Source organism: Desmodus rotundus, chromosome 6 (genome assembly GCF_022682495.2).
Source record: "Desmodus rotundus isolate HL8 chromosome 6, HLdesRot8A.1, whole genome shotgun sequence".
Classification (NCBI taxonomy): Eukaryota; Metazoa; Chordata; class Mammalia; order Chiroptera; family Phyllostomidae; genus Desmodus; species Desmodus rotundus.
The window spans coordinates 51733253-51752353 of NC_071392.1; the positions used below are offsets into that span (position 1 = coordinate 51733253).

The 19101-nt window shown below is 37.5% G+C and overlaps 1 protein-coding gene across 2 annotated transcripts in view; it reads right to left on the reverse strand.

Annotated features, from left to right (window-relative positions):
• VPS41 (VPS41 subunit of HOPS complex) overlaps positions 1-19101 on the reverse strand; it is a 214999-nt gene that overhangs the window by 180767 nt on the left and 15131 nt on the right. For both annotated transcript variants that reach the window (XM_024558322.4, XM_045193260.3), the window contains exon 3: positions 5516-5623. In XM_024558322.4, coding sequence (XP_024414090.1) covers positions 5516-5623 — 108 coding nt within the window. The remainder of the gene's footprint in view (positions 1-5515; positions 5624-19101) is intronic.

Here is a 19101-nt window from a genome sequence, read left to right on the forward strand (position 1 = left end):
TAGAAAGTTGTAAAGGTACGTAGGAGGTTTTAGAAGTTTTAAACTTGAAAGAAAAGAACTCTAGCCCTTGGTAACAGCTATTCTTTGCTTGCTTTCTAAATTTCTGGGGATGTGATCTGAACTTTGCTGTCTTGTGTACAATGGGAATTCTCTGTCTCTACCATGAGAGCAGTGAACAAGAGAATGTCACTGCCACTGGACCTAGGAAAGGTTGCTGGGTGCCGGCTGCAGGCCAGCTGGGGTGAGAGATCATGTCTCAGCCATGAGACCAGCTGAAAAGAACACGTATCTGCTGTGAGATCAGTTGGTGCACTAATAGGCAAGACAGTATCTCTACCATTGGGGTTAAGGACATTTGGACCTATGGAAAGGTCATCTGTGTTACTGGTTGGTATGAGCAATTGGTGTGAGTCAAGATTCTAAGGCTAGTCCTACTCCCCTGCTTTTTTGGGAACTCTATCTTTGCTTTAGATTTTGCTTTGTTTCTGTCTTGAAAGAAAACTGAGGTTTCTGAGAGTTAAAACTTTAGATTAAGTTGGAAAGTAAGTAATGAAAGGTATAATGCATGGAGATGCAATTTGGTGGATATTGGAAGAACAAGGATATACCTTTTGGCTTTGTAGTTTTCTCCCTTACCTGATCCCTCCAGAATGTGTCATTCTTAATGAGTGATGGCATAAAGTTTCTTTGCATAAAACCAGTAAGACCAGATGACAATGGTGGTTTTCTTAACCAAGACTTTGACTGGAAAGGCATCCCTGAAGGAGGCATGCCTGAACTCTGGCTCTTAAGAGAAAACCTTGAGGAACCGAGAAGAACTTTCAAAGCTAACAAAAGCCCACTGGAGAAATGGCTGGTACCTTGTTTGGTCATGTGGTTCACGACAGACTTTCTAGGAAAGGGACAAAGGTTACTTTCCTGAAAGAGGGCAAAGAGGAACCTTAACACACACTGAGAACCTTAAGACACACTGGGAACCCCAAGGACTTGAGGAATATAGGCACTACAGGCAAATTGTTATAGCAGGTGTGTGGATTGGCTTCTGTGCCCTAAAGGGCTGACTAAAGCTCAATCTAAAAGTTCCTTGTAGAAGCTACAGCAAAGCAGATTTAAAAATCCTATGTGAGCAATTGCTGTTCTTGTTGTGTTTATGCAAATAAGCAGGCAAAAACTAAAACTGGCAGTCTTTGATGATAATGAGGGTGTTTCAAGGATAATCACAATGCCTGGATGTGGACATTGGGCTCTGGTACAGCTGTTTCAAAGTTTTGTTTTCACTTGGAAGTTGAACTGGGTTTGTGACATCACCAGAGATATACAATATACAAGCAGGAAGGATGTGTCAGATTGTCACCATTTAATGTCATTCCAGCAAAGGCCTTGCAAGTGGATGTCTTCTCAAAAGACAGTCTCATGGACTCAGAGACTGGTTTGGGATTAGTTGTGTGAATTAACCTGTGTATTCTTCCTTCTATTTTCATAGCGTATATGCCTGTGACTTCATTTACCTGGGTGTTTGGTTACATAGTATAGGCCACACTTCAGAAGTCCATCTACATTACCACTTCCTGAAACTCAACAGTTTGGTTGCACTAGTGGTTGAGTGTGTGAGCATGGGGCAGCCTACTGACTTTGATTTAAAACTGCTTTCCCTTTCTGCCCTAACAGTTTGGATAGAAAAAGGCCAAAAGTGTTATATGGGGAATCATAGAATATTACATATATCCAATTTAAGTATAGTGGGCAAAAGGGCTTCAGATGGTGTGACACACTTTTCACACTGTCCTGCAAGGAATCCTCTCTTTCTTAATCTGCAACATTGACTGTAGAGTTAGTTCCTACCTTTGTCATTTAGTTGTTATGGTTCTTACTACACCTTCTAACTGTCTTAGCAAAGCTGTCACCAAAAGTACCAGAGGGATGCCAACTTGTCCAGCTGTGCCATTTTTTTGGACATGACACATGCTGCCTTCCAGGGACAGTCAACTGCCCTGGATTCTGCAAGATCCTTCCCCATGCAGGAAGGCCACCCTCCACTCCAGACCCCTATTCTGTTAGGGATCTCTGGAATAGGAGATAGGTAGGACTATGCCCAAGGTTAGTAGGAAGTAGCTATGGAAAACGAGACCTTTGCCCATTGCCTTTGTAAGATTACAAAGTCCAAAGTGTTAAAGGGAGGAACTGTAACACAGTGATTTGACCAGATTGCTGTGGAGCAGGGGACACCCCAATCCAGGGGAGAAACCCTAACGTGCATGAGAGCCTGCACTTCCCAAGAGATGGTGGGGTGGCCACAGAGGAGGCTGCCTGAGGCAACAGTGAACAAAACCAAAGTGGCTCTAGCATGACACCCCACTGTGGGCTGAGTTGCTTGTGCCCTTGCGCTTGTCTGGGAAACTCCTAGCCTCTTCCAGATCATGGTAACCAGAGGAGGGGCAAAGGTATAGTGCGAACTGACACTCACAGTAGATGTTGGCCTGGAATTGTTTGGGATTTGGACACTTCCACAGCGTGTGGGATTTGTGGGGAAAGATTTAAAATGGTGGGCGCACATAAGTCCACTCTCTCTCGTCCTCATGCCTTGCCCCGAGTCAGGGCGGTGTACAGAGCGTTCACAGGACCCCACAGAACAGTGGGACCAGTTTGCAGCTCTCGCCTTGCCCTGCTTGCATGGTCTGGAGCAGGCCTGCATGAAGGATGTGAACCTCACCAGCCATGGGCCAGTGGCATGCTGCAACCTTATGCTGCACAGTTCATGGGACCTGGACTGCTTCCACTCTCATCCCGAGAGCAGCACACTGATGAGTACATCGGAAAAGTTCCTCAGTCCCAGAGGCAAAGCAGCCTTGAATGCTGGGGCCCAGAGGACTAAGGCCCTAGGATGATCAGCTGCAGCAACCTGGCAGTGCAACTTGGTTCCAGGAGAGAGAAGTTGCACCAGGTGACAGTGACATCGAAACGCACAAGTACACGCACCGAAGAGAGAGCCTGAGGATGGAGACCTGTTCATGTAGCCACCTTAAGTTCCAAAAAGGACAGAAGTGGGGGACCTCTGGAAATGGGTTTGGATTTTAGTCTTTTTGGGAACAAGGGGATTTCTGTGTTTTGCAGAAGAGAGTGGCTTGGAGCAGGGGAGACCTCAGCTCTCCCAAGCCTTGAATCCTTTTAAACCTTTTTCCCTCCCCACCAATCTCTGTTTTATGGGTGTATATGGCAGCAGGCAGCCGAATCCCAAATTAACCTATTACATGCATAGATAATAAGTAAGTATGACTTAAAAGGGTGACAGTACAATGGGACAAATAAAAAAATGGTTAATTATAATTAAATTTAAAGAGTTTGCTTAACACGGAATATCTCTAAAACTTTACGGAACATCAGAGATGACAGCTGTGCTGACCTTTGAACTTTTAAGGAGTTGAATAATAGACACTAGGCAAATGTGGCCAGCTGTGGGAAAGACCATTTTAGACAGAGTGAATACAACTTGATCAAAGGCATGGAGTGAAAATAAAAGAAAAAAGTCAGGAAATTACAAGTAGTTTTATATGACAGAAGCATCCAGTTCATGATCATGGGAGGAGACAGGCAATAGCGCAGGAAAAATTGGTAATAAAAGGTATTAATATTTATGGAGATAAAAGGTAGGAAAGTTAAGGAGTGTGTGTGTGTCTGAATCATGAAGACATCAGGGAGCCAATGAAGAATTCTAGGAAGGAGGATTAGAAGATCAGCTTTGAGTTTCTGGAAGATTATTTTAGTATAAAGAAATATGAGTCATGGACTAGAATGAAAGCAAATCTGAAGGAAAATAGATTGGTTCACCGTGCATGCATTAGTACCAGGAAGAAACGAAGAATTTCTGAACTAAACCAGAAGGGTCAGGATGGGAATGGATTCAAGCAGCTGTGATGGGTTGGAATCCAAGACAAGAGATGTTATGAGTAAAAATAGTCAAGCACTACAGTCAGAGTACCACCTATATGGCCAATTATACAGGAGGCAAGATCATACAGAGTCTTACATACCACATTAAGGAGCCTTGACTTTATTTAATAGATTATGAAAATCACACAAGGGTTTTAAAATCTGTATTTTTGACAGATCGTGCTGACAACCAGGGTGCAAATTGGTTTAAATTAGAAATATTTGAGTGCTGACAGAAGATGAGGGACTCAGGGCACAGGTGATAAGAAAATCACCATGACTTAGGGAATGACTAGGTAGAAAGGGAGAAGAAGTCAGCTTTGGCCTACATGACAAAGAAGATAGTGATGCCACCAAATGAGAATGAGAATAAAAAATAAATGCAAGGTTAGATGGAAAAAAAAATGAGTTCATTATGAACACACTAAGTTTCAGGTCAAAACAGAAACATAGAAATCATGAAATTTAAAATCAAAAAACGTACAAATTTAGAATAAATGTGGACAATGGACCAAATATTGGGATAACCAAACGTACTAAGTTTCAGGTCAAAACAGAACACAGAGATCATGAAATTTAAAATTTAAAAAAAAAGTACAAATTTAGAATAAATGTGGACAATGGGATAAATATTGGGATAACCAACATGTACAGAAAAGGCAGAAGGTCAAGTAAGTGAAAGAAGCAAAGGGAGTAACAGAAAGATCAGGAAAATAGTAACAGAATGGTATCATGTTAAAGGGGGGATAGATGGTGGTACAGCTAAAAGGCGGGCACCTCAAGGTGTTGTTTCTGGTAAAAGGAGAGACAACAAATGTTCTAGAGAGATGGTGAATACAGGAAACCTGCTTACAATGGAATATAATTTGAAGTACAAAGGAAATGGGTGGGGTCAAGGAAGAGGATGTGCAACACTAACAGTAACACAGGATAAAGTCAGGAGATGGATCAGAGCTGGGGAATCTGCCTTTTGTGAAAGATAAAGGGTCCTCACAGAGCTCCTTGGCCAATGATTGAAACTGCCTACTTCCAATACTCCAACCATGACACATTTTGTTCTAGCCCAAGAACGGGCAAATGGTACAGTAGTACTTAGCCTGGACTCAGAAAGTTGGTGGGAGCTTTGTTCCCACAGCAAAGACTCAGTGGAATAAATTAATTCATTCATACAATATGTAACTAATAATTGGGGGCTTTCTGCTGATTACCACCAACATAATTCTGTCTACCCTTGTGAAAACACTGAGATCTACAAAGTTTCTAACCTTAATACTTTTCTACTATACTACTTATGATTTGAGGAATTATGTGACAGTGTTTCCAAGAACCACTTACTATAAATCTTGCATATCCAGCATTGTCTAAATTCTATCATACACCCTTAGAGTGTGCTCTCTATGTGTGTACAAATACACATATAATATTTTTGGTTATTGTTTTGATTTTTTTATGGTGAGGAAGGAGGAAGAGCGGCAGGAAGACACAATTACTGTGAAAAATCACCATTAAAAGCATGAGGATTGCAAAGTATAAACAAACTTACAAAAGAAATGACAAACAGAAGAATCCTCTACAAGAGCTATCTGACCTTATCATGGACTGTCATGCAGCTAGCAGCATCCTTCTGAAGGATTTCAGTTACCCCATTGGAAAGCCTTTCATACTTAAGTTTGGGTTCCTCTTCACTCTCTTCTTCCTGCACAAAAAGCAGAGAAAATAACAGCTGTCATGGATTGATCTGATGTTGTCAAAGATTCAAAACATATTTCTTAAGGGAGACCCAGAAATGGTTCCCTCAATGATTATAAACAACTACAACTACAGCTAAAGGTTAAGATCTTCATGTTTCACTTTTCCAACTGGATGTATCAACCTCCACAACTGCAGTGGTAGAATAAATTCAAAGATTAAAAACAAGATTAAATATACTTACTGTTAACATTAATCAACTTTGGCGTATTATAATAAATATAAAACTGGCCCATGATGTAGACACATGCCAAATTTTCATTTTAATTAGAAAATATAATTACAAAAATTAAATTAAAGTGAACTGGAAATTTTATATAAAGCAAAATATATGCTTCCCCTCAACATTAAAAAATATTTTAATAGTTCTTTTAAAAAACTGATAATCCATGAACAATCATTGCTTATTCATGTCAGAAAATATTTCTTTACTCTCATACAAATAAACCTACTTATGCATTAAACATTTCTTAATCATTTTATAGGTATTATTACTAACTTTGTATGTTTAACCTCATTGTGATACAGCATTATAGGATATCCTTAATCCTCACGGTTATGGAATAAAGTTAGGAATCTCTATTGACTATAATGGCTATTAATAAATCTAGGATAGTTATAAAAATTAATACAGTGATTCATAATAAAACTTTATTTTAATAAGGAGAAACCAAAAAGAGTGTGCACATATCAATACTTGTGAGAGCATAAAGCTGGCCAAAACAGAAGTTCACAAAAATAATCTACTCATGGACTTTTCCTTTAAAAATAATTGTACAGTCTTTACCTTTCAGCTAGTATTTAAGTAGCCTGAGTCATACCAATGCTCCAGCCCAGAATAACTAGAAAGGCTTAATGAAATACATGGCAACATCAGTCTAAGGCATCAATTAAAAGGAACCTGAACTAGAAGAACCAAGATTCCAAGGTAGTGGAGAAAGGACGGAGAGGTAAGCTTGCATTCTACAGCCATTCTTCCTGGAGATTTTCACCAATTCTGGGTACAGTAGAAGGAACTGAACACTCAAGATCTGCTTGGGAAGATGGCCACTGCTGGAGGTTTGGAAAGCGGCAAACCTTTTGGTACTTGTGGGGATAGGATGACAAACTGGAGACCTGAGGGGCTAAGATCCTAGTGGAAGAGTGAGGCAGCCACTTTTCCCCACAAAACAACTGCCAATTTTCAAAGCTATATGAGGTATGAGGCTAAAAAGTTAAAGAGAAAGCCTCAAAAACGCAAACAAACCAGCTGCCTCAATATGCTGAGAAAATAAGAATTAATGTTCAGGAGCCATCAGCAAATAAGGTTCTGGTGAATACCACAGACTTTCAGTTGGAACTCTGGGCCCCAGGGCACACAAAGTTACTTACCAAAATGTCAATCTAGCTTTGACTCAGTTCAACCCCAGACTGGAGTAAGGTATCTGTCCAGTAAAGTAATGGGTTACTCCTGGAGAAAGAAAACTTCTCCCTGGAATTTTCACTTACAATATTGAGAATTCAATAAAAAATGACTAGTATGCCACAGAACAGGACCAATGACTAGAAATCAAAGAGAAAAAAAGACCATAAAAGTAGGCCCATGGGTGACCTAGATACAGCAGTTACCAGAAAAGAATTTTAATATAACTATGACACCTATACCTATGTTCAAAAAAAAAAAAGGAAAAGATGGAGAAAATCGATGAAAAGATAGAAACTTTCAACAAGGAATTATAATCTGTAATAAAATCAAAAATTTTAGAACTGAAATCAAGAACTCAATAGACGGTTTAACAGAAGATGAACAAAGTAGAAGACAGGATTGGTGAAATGGAGAACATGTCAAAATATATTCAAAGGGAACCCTAGAGAAAAAAATGGATAAAAAAATAAATAAAAGAATGTGTGAGATATGTGGAACACAGTACAAAAGCCTGACATACTTTTAATTACAGTCGCAGAAAGATAAGGAGAATGGGAGGGAGGCAAAAACAACATTTAAGAAGTAACAACTCAGAATTTATTAAAACAAAAGACATCAACCCACAAATTCAAGAAGTTCTGCAACCCCAAGCATGAAAAATATGAAGAAAATCACAACAAGGTACATCATATCATAAAGAAAAAATGATTCATAGAGTAAGAAGTGCTGGGCCTACTGAAGATTGTAAGCCTTGATAGGACACACTGTAAACTCAAGTGCTTACAAAATCTCCATCTCCATGGCTAAGAACTATATGTTCACATGGAAAGAAGCTAATCTGTGCATAAAGGGATAGGATGACATGCATCAAACATTACGCCATAGGCTTAGTGTCAGATATCTTATTTCATACTGACTCTAAAAAACACTATTAAGAGGTAAGTATATTTATTTCATTTTAAAAATGTTCAGTAAACACTAATTATCAGAAATTTTAAGTAATTTCATCAGGACACACACAATGATAAAATTCAAATTCAGTTATAAATGCTCTAAAGTCAATGCTCTGAATAACATACTACCCAATCTCCTATGAAAGGGATGCTACAAATCACAACAGAAGCCTCCCTCCACAATTCTTATGACTACAAATAATAGGACCTATGGGATAAACAGAAAATGTTTTAAAATGTGTTTATTTAGCAGGTGCATTAGTTTTCTATTGCTGTTATTATTACACTAAGATTTACTGACTTAAAACAACAAATATATATTATTTCATATAGTTTCTATGGGTAAGCAATACAGAAGTGGCTTAGCTGGGTGATTCAGACTCCAGGTCTCTCATGGACTGCAGGCAAGATGCCAGCTGAGGTATCAACCATCTAAAGGCCTGACTGGGGGTAGAGTATCTACTTCCTTGATGGCTCACTCAAATGGTCAGCAAGCTGGTACTGGCTGTTGGCAGGAGGGTTTATAGTTCCTTGCCTCATGGACGTCTCCCTAGGGCCCCATGAGTGTCCTCAGGTCATAGAAGTGACTTCTCCCAGGGTAAGTGATCCAAGAGAGAGCAAATTGGAAGCCTCAATGTTATATATGACCTGGCTTCAGAGATCATACACTGACTAGCAACATTTTTTGATCATAGAGGTCAGCCATGATTCAGAGTGAAAAGGGAGGATACAGGACAGGAATAATAGGAAGCAAGGGTCATTGGAGGCCATTGTGTAGTCTAGCTACAAGAGTAGTAATTACATCTTAAGAGCAATAAAACTGGTTAAAAATAAGTCAGTATGTCATGCATATGATGAGCTGTCAGTTTTTCTTCTCCAAGCATACACAAGCTATTAGATGTTTATTTAGAAACAAAGTGTTAAAATCAAAGAAAATGTTAACTACTATTAACTTTCCAAGAATATCTTTCAGATATACTAGCAACAAATGTGCATGTAATAAGCAGTTATATAAAAGACCTGTATTATTTTTTAAAATTATATTTTACGGATTATGCTGTTATAGTTGTCCCAATTATTCTCCCTTTCCCTCCTCCACTCCAGCACCCCTGACTCCATCAGGCAATCCCCACACCATTGTTCATGTCCATGGGTCATGTGTAGGTTCTTTGGCTACTCACTTCCTACAGTGTACTTTACCTCTCCATGGCTATTCTCTAACTACCTATTTGTTACGTGTGAATCCTTCATCTCTTCACCAATTCCCCCACCTCTCCTCCATCTTGTAACCATCAAAATGCTCCCTGAATCCATGATTCTGTCTTTGTTCTTCTTGTTTAGTTTGCTTTTTAGATTCAATTGTTGATAGATACGTATTTATTGCCATTTTATCCCTCAGAGTTTTGATCTTCTTTTTCTTAAATATGTCCCTTTAACATTTCATATAATAATGGTCTGGTGATGATGAACTCCTTTAGTTTTCTCTTTTCTGGGAAGCTCTTTATCTACCCTTTGATTCTAAATGGTATCTTTGCTGGGCAGAGGAATGTTGGCTGTAGGTCTCCGTTTTTCATGACTTTGAATAGTTCTTGCCAATCCCTTCTAACCTGCAAAGTTTGAGAAATTAGCTGACAGTCTTATGGGAACTTTGCTGTAGGTAACTAATTTCTTTTCTCTTGCTGCTTTTAAGATTCTCTCTTTATCATTAACCTCTAGCTTTTAATCATGATGTGTCTTGGAGTGGGCTTCTTTGCCTCCATCTTATTTGGGACTCTGTGCTTCCTGGACTTGCATATCTATTTCCTTCACCAAGTTAGGGAAGTTTCTTTCATTTTACTTTTCAAATAGATTTCCAATTTCTTGTTCTTCCTCTTCTCCTTCTGGCACCCCTATGAAGCAAATGTTGGAACACTTGAAGTTGTCCTAGAGACTGCTTACACCATCCTCACTTTTTTGGATTCTTCTCTCTTCTTATTATTCTGACTGGTTGTTTCTCTGCTTCCTCATATTCCAAATCACTGATTTGATTCTTGGCTTCATGCACTCTACTGTTGTTTCCCTGTAAATAGTTCTTTATTTAAATTAGTGTACCCTTTGTATCCAACTGGACCTTTTTTATGCTGTTGAGGTGTTCAGTGAGTTCCTTGATCATCCTTATAACCAGTGTTTTGAACTCTGCATCTGATAGATTGCTTATCTCCATTTTTAGTTCTTTTTCCAGAGTTTTGATCTGTTCTTTCAACTGGGCCATGTTTCTTTGTGTCCTCGTTTTGGCAACTTCCCTGTTTGTTTCTATGTATTAGGTGGAGCTACTATGACTCCCTATCTTGGTGACATAAACTAATGTAGTAGGTGTCCTGTAGGGTCCAATGGCACAGCCTCCCCTACCACCCAACCTGGGTATTGAGGTGTGCCCTCTGTGTTGGCTGAGTACACCTTCCTCTTGTAGCTGAGACTTGACTGCTGTTGGAAGGTCAATGCAAGAGATTTACCCAGGCCAGTTAGCTGCAAGGATTGGCTATGACCACTGACCACCAACCTTGGCTCTTCGTGGAGGATCAGTTGTGTGGGGGTTGGGTGGTGGTGCTTCGACATGATCTCTAGCTGTCCACTGGGTGTGCAGGCTCTCGCGTTTCACAGGTGGTGCAGGCCAAGGTCAGCCCCCTCCTGTGTTTTTCCCCGGCTACCTTGCATGAGCTATAAAGCAATCAGAGATGGCTGCTACTTGTGCTTTTCTTGGAGGTTCCCAAGCAAAGCCAAGCTGTGAACCTAGGCTGGCTGCTACTAGTGCCAGGCCTGGGGCCACTTAGCAAGAGGTATGGGGCCTTGGGGCTCACTGAGGCTGGCTGTTGCTTAAGAGGATTTAGGAAGTTATGAAGCATAAGCCAAGACCAGCTATTCATATGGAAAAGTCCACTAACAGCTGGGTGGGCCCGTAAGTTGAGTGGGACGGAGCCTCAGAGGATCTCTAGGGCAGGGGCAAACAGTGTTAGCCAGGTAGATGGAGTCACAGATATGGCACCCCCTTCTGGCTCTGTGGTTCTTTGAAGGGAGGCTTCATAAAAGGGAAAAATGGCCTCTGCCCACCTTTCTGTCTTAGAGAAAGCTGTCCCCCTGCTCTCACCTTTATGGCAGACACTTCAGTTCCTCCCTATATGCTACTGGTGCTTTTCAAGCTGCTACTCCAGTGCTAGAGCTCAGAGGGAGTGAGTCTGAGTAAGTCCTTGTTCTCCTTGTTTAGGAGGCACTTCTTGGGAGTCTAGTAGTTCCTTTCACCGACTCAAACCCCACTGGTTTTTACAGCCAGAAGTTATGGGAGCTGATTTTCCTAGCACTGGGGGACCTGGTGTGGGGTTGGGACTCTCACTCCCACTATACCCCACCCCCAAATGTATCCACTATACGTGGATATGAGACCAGCCCATTCCACATGTCTGCCATGCCTACCCCATAGGATGGATGTGGTTTCTTTAATTATGTAGTTGTTGGACTTCTACTTTACTCTTTTTCTGACAGTTCTACATGATGGTTGTTCCATAGCTTGGTTGTAATTTTGATTATGGTTGTGAGATTAGGCAAGCCATGTTTACCTATATCTCCATCTTGACCAGGAGTCAAGACCTGTATTTCTTTTAAAAACCAATTGTCCAGACAGTTGGCTCAGTTGGTTGGAGTGTGATGCCATATGGCAGAAGGTTGAGTGTTCAATCCCTGGATGGTGCATGTGTGGGAGGCAACTGATTGATGTTTCTCACAAAACAGTGTTTCTTTTTCTCTTCTCTCTCCCTCTCTCCCCCCCTCCTTACTTTCTCTCTCCCTTCCTCTTTCTCTCTTGCTCTCCCCCTCTTCTCCCTTTTCTCTCTGCCTTCTTCTCTAAAATCAACAAACATAACCTTGGAGAGGGTTAAAAAATAAAAATAAAATAAATAAATCAAAAAAATAACTAATGATAATTAACCCAACCCAAGCAGCTGTTACCTGTCAAAAAGTGACATGTTTTTAAAACATGAAACAGCTAATTAACCAAGTCTAAAGAACCTAGAAAAAGGAAAAGTCACAAAAAGCAGCAAATAGACACTTCTATTTATGTACCTACAGGCAAAAAATAGAAATCATTACAAAGTTAACATTAAATGTGGCAAAAACACACTGTGTGCATTCTGAAGTAAATGTGGTAAATACAAATTGAATCTTGAATGGTAGTCTTTATAATAAGATGTCACATGTTGCTCAGGTCTGGACATCAAATGTGCATCCAATATGAAAAGTTAATTCTAGCCTCTTGACTATTTTGCATAAAAGCACTCATCCACAGACCATTAGATAAACTTACTGTAAATAACATCTGCCTGTCTTATTTATAAATGAAAACTAAGTAATTCCTCTCACATAAATATACAAAAATACTTTCACAACACAGTTCACTGAAGTATTTGTGCCAGACTTCAAAAACCATAAATAAAATGAAAACTTCCGTATTAGGCACTTAATATAGCATTTCACACTTTTCTGACAGGTATCTTTTATGTTAAGTTAAAAGCAGGCTGAAAGTGAAATTTTAAGGTTTTTTCTGCTAGCTGTAAACAAAGAACATGGAAAGTGATTCAAAAATACAATTCGCAGAAGTTATTCTACTGCTGCAGCCTACATATCACATTTTAAATAAAAAACATTTTTAAAAAATCAAGCAAATTTAATAGTTTCACTTTATAACAAATTTAAATACAAAAAAGGCTTCCATACAATTTGAACTTCCATGGAAAACCACCAGTGTTAATAAAGAGCAAATCATAATTTTTGTTAAATGTTAATAATTGTGCAAACCTACAAATAAAACCATCAACAGTCTGAATTGAGATGACAGTTAACTGTGTTTCTATGACAACCTAGTGGAATAGTACAAGTCCTAACTTGCAGCTAAGCAAAGAACAGAGTGACATTTACCCATAGTAGAAAAATGTGTAGCTTTCCTTTCATAACAATCAACTAACATGGATTTTCACTAAGTGTACACCACTTTTAATTCAAAACAAGTCCTTTAAACCATTGTATAGGATTCTAGAACACTCCAAAAAATAAATTTCATATCATAGTCATTCTTACTAAATTTTGAACTTAAAACAAAAAAATTACTTTTGGGATAACAAATTAAGGCAATTAAAGACTATAATTTTGTTATTAACACCCAAGGGTAAATTTGTATGGAGAGAGTCCTCAAGAATATTACACTTTTCATCTGATAATCTCAAATTTGGGTACAAGAACATTTTTTGTGTTTATGATCAATCTTCATGCTGTTTTACCTTTATCTATATCTTCCACACATAAGTACATTTTAAAAATCATTATTATAGTCCAAATAAACACTTGGATTTTACTTTTTAAAAATGTTCATCGCATGAATTCTGGCGGTTAACCAAGATCACTAAATATTCTATTGTTACTATTAATACATAGAACTTAAATTTTTATTTCCGGATATCACTTATTAAAATCCAGTTTTGTCTTGTGTTTTTTTTCCCTACAAAATAAAATGATATGAAATAAGACTGCAGGGTAAAAGTAAGATATAAAGTCCAATTAAATTAGTGAAAAATAGCACCAGTTAGCACTCCTAGAAAATTCATAATCTCACTCTATGGAGATGTCCTTTATCCCATCCAGTTTCACCTGTGAGAAAGACCTCAGCTGAACATGTAGGAATTTCAATAAGGTGAATGGTTCAGTTCTTCTCATACCATCAACTACATCTGACTAGGACAAATCCTTTTAATGAATATCCAATGTTTTAAAGCTAGATATAATAAGGAACACTAACATATTTTAAAAAATTCTTATTGTTAAGAAGATGCAATTTAAACTTCCACAGTGAAAAAACAAGTATTAATAAAAAGCAAATAAACAATCAAATATGGATATGAAGGTATACAATGAAGTTTTTCCTCCTCTAGAACATTCTCCCTAGAATTCTAATTACCTTAAGGAAAATTGAAATTTTCAAAATTATTAGTCAACCTTTTAAGTTTAATATATATAAAAGCCATTAAAGTCTAATATCAGAACATGTGAATTTTAGAAAATTTTAATTTAAAAAAATTTCCTTTTTACAAATCATAGCCCATGACATACTAAAATATTTCTTTCTGATCACTATTAGAGAAAATAGAGGGAGAACAACAAAAAAAAGTTGATGTCAAATACAAATAAGATTTTTAAAAAAACCATAATTGAAATTATATTGTAAGTCAATCACATTCAAATTGAATCTCAAAAACATAACTAACAAATTTTTAATAACAGATCTCTATAACATGGTACTATCAACAAAGTCAACATAGTCAAAAACAACTACCTATCATTGTATAAATCATATATAAATAAACTTTTTTTTGGTTGTTTATTATAAATAAAACATTTATTTGAAACTATAATGGTATCAATAAATGTACATGGACAACATAGGACATCTCCAAATATATCAATCTTGAACTTTTCCAGAAAAGGTAGAAGAGATCTATGATTAGGAAATCTGTATAAAAAAGACCCTACATGTTAAGATTCAAACTTAATTAAGGACAAATGAAGACTTTAATTAGCTTTGTATTACCACCACCCCTCCTCAGCCCCACTTCCTAAATATATGAATAGCACTTCCTAAAAGGGCATGTTCAACTATTAATTATTGTAGGCAACAGTACTATTACAGAAAGATGATTTTACTTACACAAAAAGATGACTGCCTGGTAAGAAAATGGCTTTATATATCCTTCTAAAATGTCAAAAGATATCAAGAAAATTACATAAACACACTGAGAGAGTAATTTCTGGTGTCCATTAATAACACAAGGTATTTAGCTGCCTCAATGACCAAACTTTTTAAGAAATTGACATAGAAATAACGGAATTCATCTACAATAAAACAATTGTGGTCAAAACTCCCAGGATACCTTTCATTCAGACTGGTGACAGGTAAGCAATTACATTCATATATTAATGCAAATAATGTTATTAAATTCTTAGTTTTCAAGCAATATTACTATTACTGAAAACATATTAACCTCCCAAAATTAGCTAAAATTAGGAGCTAGAAAACATAACCTAGATGATATGGGTCTACTTTATCATATATAGAGAAAATTCATAATGAGTCTATTCACATCCACATACTATTTTAAAAAGCATAAAATACATATGGTTAAATAAGTGGTCTTTAACTGGAGTTTATTTTGTGCTCCTGGGACATATATTTGGCAATGTCTGGAGATGTATTTGTTGTCATACCTGAGTGGGAGGAGATGGTGCTATTGGCATCTTGTGGGTAGAAGCCAGGGATGATGCTAAACATCCTACAATATATAGGACAATCTCCCAGAACAAAAAAATTACGTGGCCAATAATGAGAAGGCTGAGAAACCCTGCATCAGATAAATTTCACGAGATTAAATATTGCATAGACATTAAAATATGTTTTCAAAGACTAATAACAAAGAGAAATGTTCTCAAAACATTTTATTAAGTGAAAAACACAGGTCATAAAACCTGTATTGCACGATTCAAGTTTTACTGAAGAAATTTATATACCTATGTGGTGGAGAATCAGAATAACCACTAAAACCACAGTAACTATTCTATGCTTCAATTTCTACATCTATAGGATAGAAATGATAATAGGACCCATATCACGGAGTTGCTGTGATCATTCCAGAAGACAGCAAATGAAATCACTATTGTGAGCTATTGTCAATATTTTTGAAGTTTTCTAAAATAAACGTGTATATATTTATTACAGAAATAAGTATATGACAAAAATAAATATTATTTTTAAAGCCATTGTTCAGCATCCTCTTCAAAACCTTATCTCTACTGAACTAAGATACTAATCTCTCAAAGCTGCTTTCCTTACCATAGTACTTGAACTGGAAAAGTGAGAAAAAATTGAGCCTGTAGTAATTGAAGAGCTCTACTTAAGATTCACAACATATGTAGCCTTCATAAACCCTGGTCTCTCCTTTGCCCTGTAGTATCAGAATTTCATGTTCAACTGAAGGAGGAAAAATAAGGTGAAGGTTCCTATGCCCTAAGCCAAATACCATAAACAGGATCTACTCCCATCATTTATTTTATATTGGGAAAGCGTTAAGAATATATAGAAGATAAAAAAGAGAGAGAGAGAAAGAAAAGCAAATAAGCTTTTTATTTTCTTCAGCCATTTGGAATAACCTCACCAATCTTCCAGATATGCCACTCAGGTGGACAATTCCCACCACTAAAGCCAACATAACACTCTTTTCCTTTCTTCTCAATATGCCTTGGTGACCACAACATCCTTAGAAGCAGGGTTTATGCCTTTTCATTGTTCTGAACTTCACCTAACAAAACTATGGGTATCTAATAAAGACCAGTGAAAACAAAAGTATCATATTTTGCTGTGGATAATGTGCTCCTATGTATAATGCACACCCACATTTTTTGTGCACTACACACGTAATATTATACCCATGGTTATTATGTAATGGTATTAAGTAATGGTTATTATACGGATTACTGCACCCATGGTATGTAATCATTATACCCATGTATAATGCACATCCTTATTTTTCCCTCAAAAATTTATGCAAACAAGTGCACATTCCACACAGCAAAATATGGTGCCTAGTAACAACAGACCAAATTACTAGTAAGAAGCTTTCCTAAGACACTCTCATTGAGATTTCCACGCAAGAAAATTCAAATCATACAATATCAGCCAAAAGGAACCTGAAAGACCATCTGAACTATGCAGTATTTTACAGACAGGGAGGTATCAAAGAAAGGGAAGGGGGTTGCTATTTTGTAACAGTATAAATTAGAATTATAGATAAATGTACAGAAATGAAGCTCTATCATCTTCTAACATCAGTAGCAAAGAGGTCCTGCAAACTAAATTTTCATGAAAATTTACATTTATTTATAATTTATATGTTTATTCTCATATAAAAAAGAAAATGCTACAATTCTCAGGATTATTTTATGTTTTAGAGGAGATTAAATACCTCCGAAGCATTTTCAATTGTACATTCGTAATCTAGGTGCAAAGAAGCACCTTGCTGGCCACCCCCATCAAAACCTCTGTTAGCTTCTCAAAAGTTTCTATGAAGAAACAAATAAAGATAAAAATCTACAATAGCAATAAAAATTAAGATAAATGGTTATCAAAATCCAGGAGAAGCTAATACTTATGTTTAATATGAATTAGAATTCATGACACACCTTGATTTGTTTGATGAAAACATAAACCACCTGAATAAAAGGTAGAAAGATGCTTTGTATCAACCGCCACATCCAAAACTTGGAGCCTGCCTCTCTCAACTGAGCAGACACCCACCTCACCTTGGGCCCTGTCCTTCAAGAGGAGGTGACTATCTGCAGCCTCACCCGTTGTTTCTCCATACCAGCACTTTCAGCCGGGGCTACCAATTACCTACATCTTTCTTCTACTAGCAAAGGCACCAGTCCGTAGTAGCTGGGCAGTGCATTATCAATGGTCTAGGAGTCCTCCCATAACCACTGCAGGAGCATGAGAACAGTGACAGCAGGAAGATGGGCACTGCAGGGAACCAAAGAACACTAACAAAGTCAAAGCAAAAATGCATTAATAAACCAGAGAACTGAATAATTATTAAGTCTAAGGATGAATACTTTTTAAACACAAATGGAATAAAATAACCACAGAATAAACTAAGAAAAGTCAAAACACTATAGCTTATCTCCTGCAGAAAGGCCTGGACAGTTCTAGCAGCAAGCTCTATTAATGACTCTCAAAGAACAGAAAATTTGTAAGCTATTTAACCTATCACATAACAAGAAGATATTAAAAACTTCTCAATCGTTTTTAAACCCTGATATTGGAACTCCCAAAGTATGTCAAAGGGAAAAAACAGACAGTTTAGTCACCTCATGTAAGAATTCAAATGTGCAAAGTCTAAATAGAATTTCATAAATTAAATCCAGGCTGCAGAGAAAGAAATGCCTTCAAGTCTTGACAGCAAGTAATCAAGCCCTAATTGTCAGGTGTGATTATCATTTAACCAACATTCTTGAACAATTATTGCAAAAGAGACACACATTTTTCTAAAAATATAGCCCCTGACAGTACCTGCAGTTTCAGTACAACTATTTTTGATATGTTTCCCTTGTTAGATGTACTTTATTCCCAAACCCTGAGAAATAAAGCCTAATGAAAAGTGCTAAGGGAACAAGATCATTCAATCACATTATTTACTGTATTAGTTTCCCATATCTGCTATAACAAATTACAATAGACTCAGTGGCTTAAAACAACATCAATTTGCAGTCTTACAGTCCAATAGAGATCTCAATGGGCTAAAATCAAGATACTAGCAATCTGCATTCCTCTGGAGGCTCTTGGGGAGAATCCATTTACTTGACCTTTCCAGCTTTTATAAGCTACCTGAATTCCTTGTCTATGGGTCTCCTCCTCCCTCTCTACCTTCAAAGCCAGCAAGGGTGAGTTGAGTCCTTAATCACATCACTCTAACCTCTACCTCCCTCCTCTACTGGTAAAGACCTTGTGACTAAACTTGCCCAGCCTGGATAATCCAGGATAATCTCCCTTTCTTAAATTCAGCTGATTAATAAACTTAATTCCATCTGCAACCTTAATTTCCCTTGCCACAACATATACACACATCCTAGGAATTAAGACATAGGCATCTTGGGGAGACCACTATTCTGCAACCAATTACTAAGAATAGTATAAGAATCAGAGAGAATAAAAATAATGGTGGGCTATGGAACTGGATGCCCCAAACCAAACCCAAAGCTAAAAGCCAGTACTAACTTGTTTGTCCTTAAATTAAATCAAAATACTTTCAAGGAATAAAACAGTTCTCTGCTTGAGTGAGGAGGCCAGGAGTGGTCCCTGATATCTATTTTTGATGAAGGGACTCTCAAAAGCCCAGTTTTACCATTCCCAAAATAAAGACATAATGCTAGTTAAGTATAGTTGTTGTGAGAATTACTGAAATCGATCCATTTACTCACTCATGCGCAGCTCTGCTAGTGAGA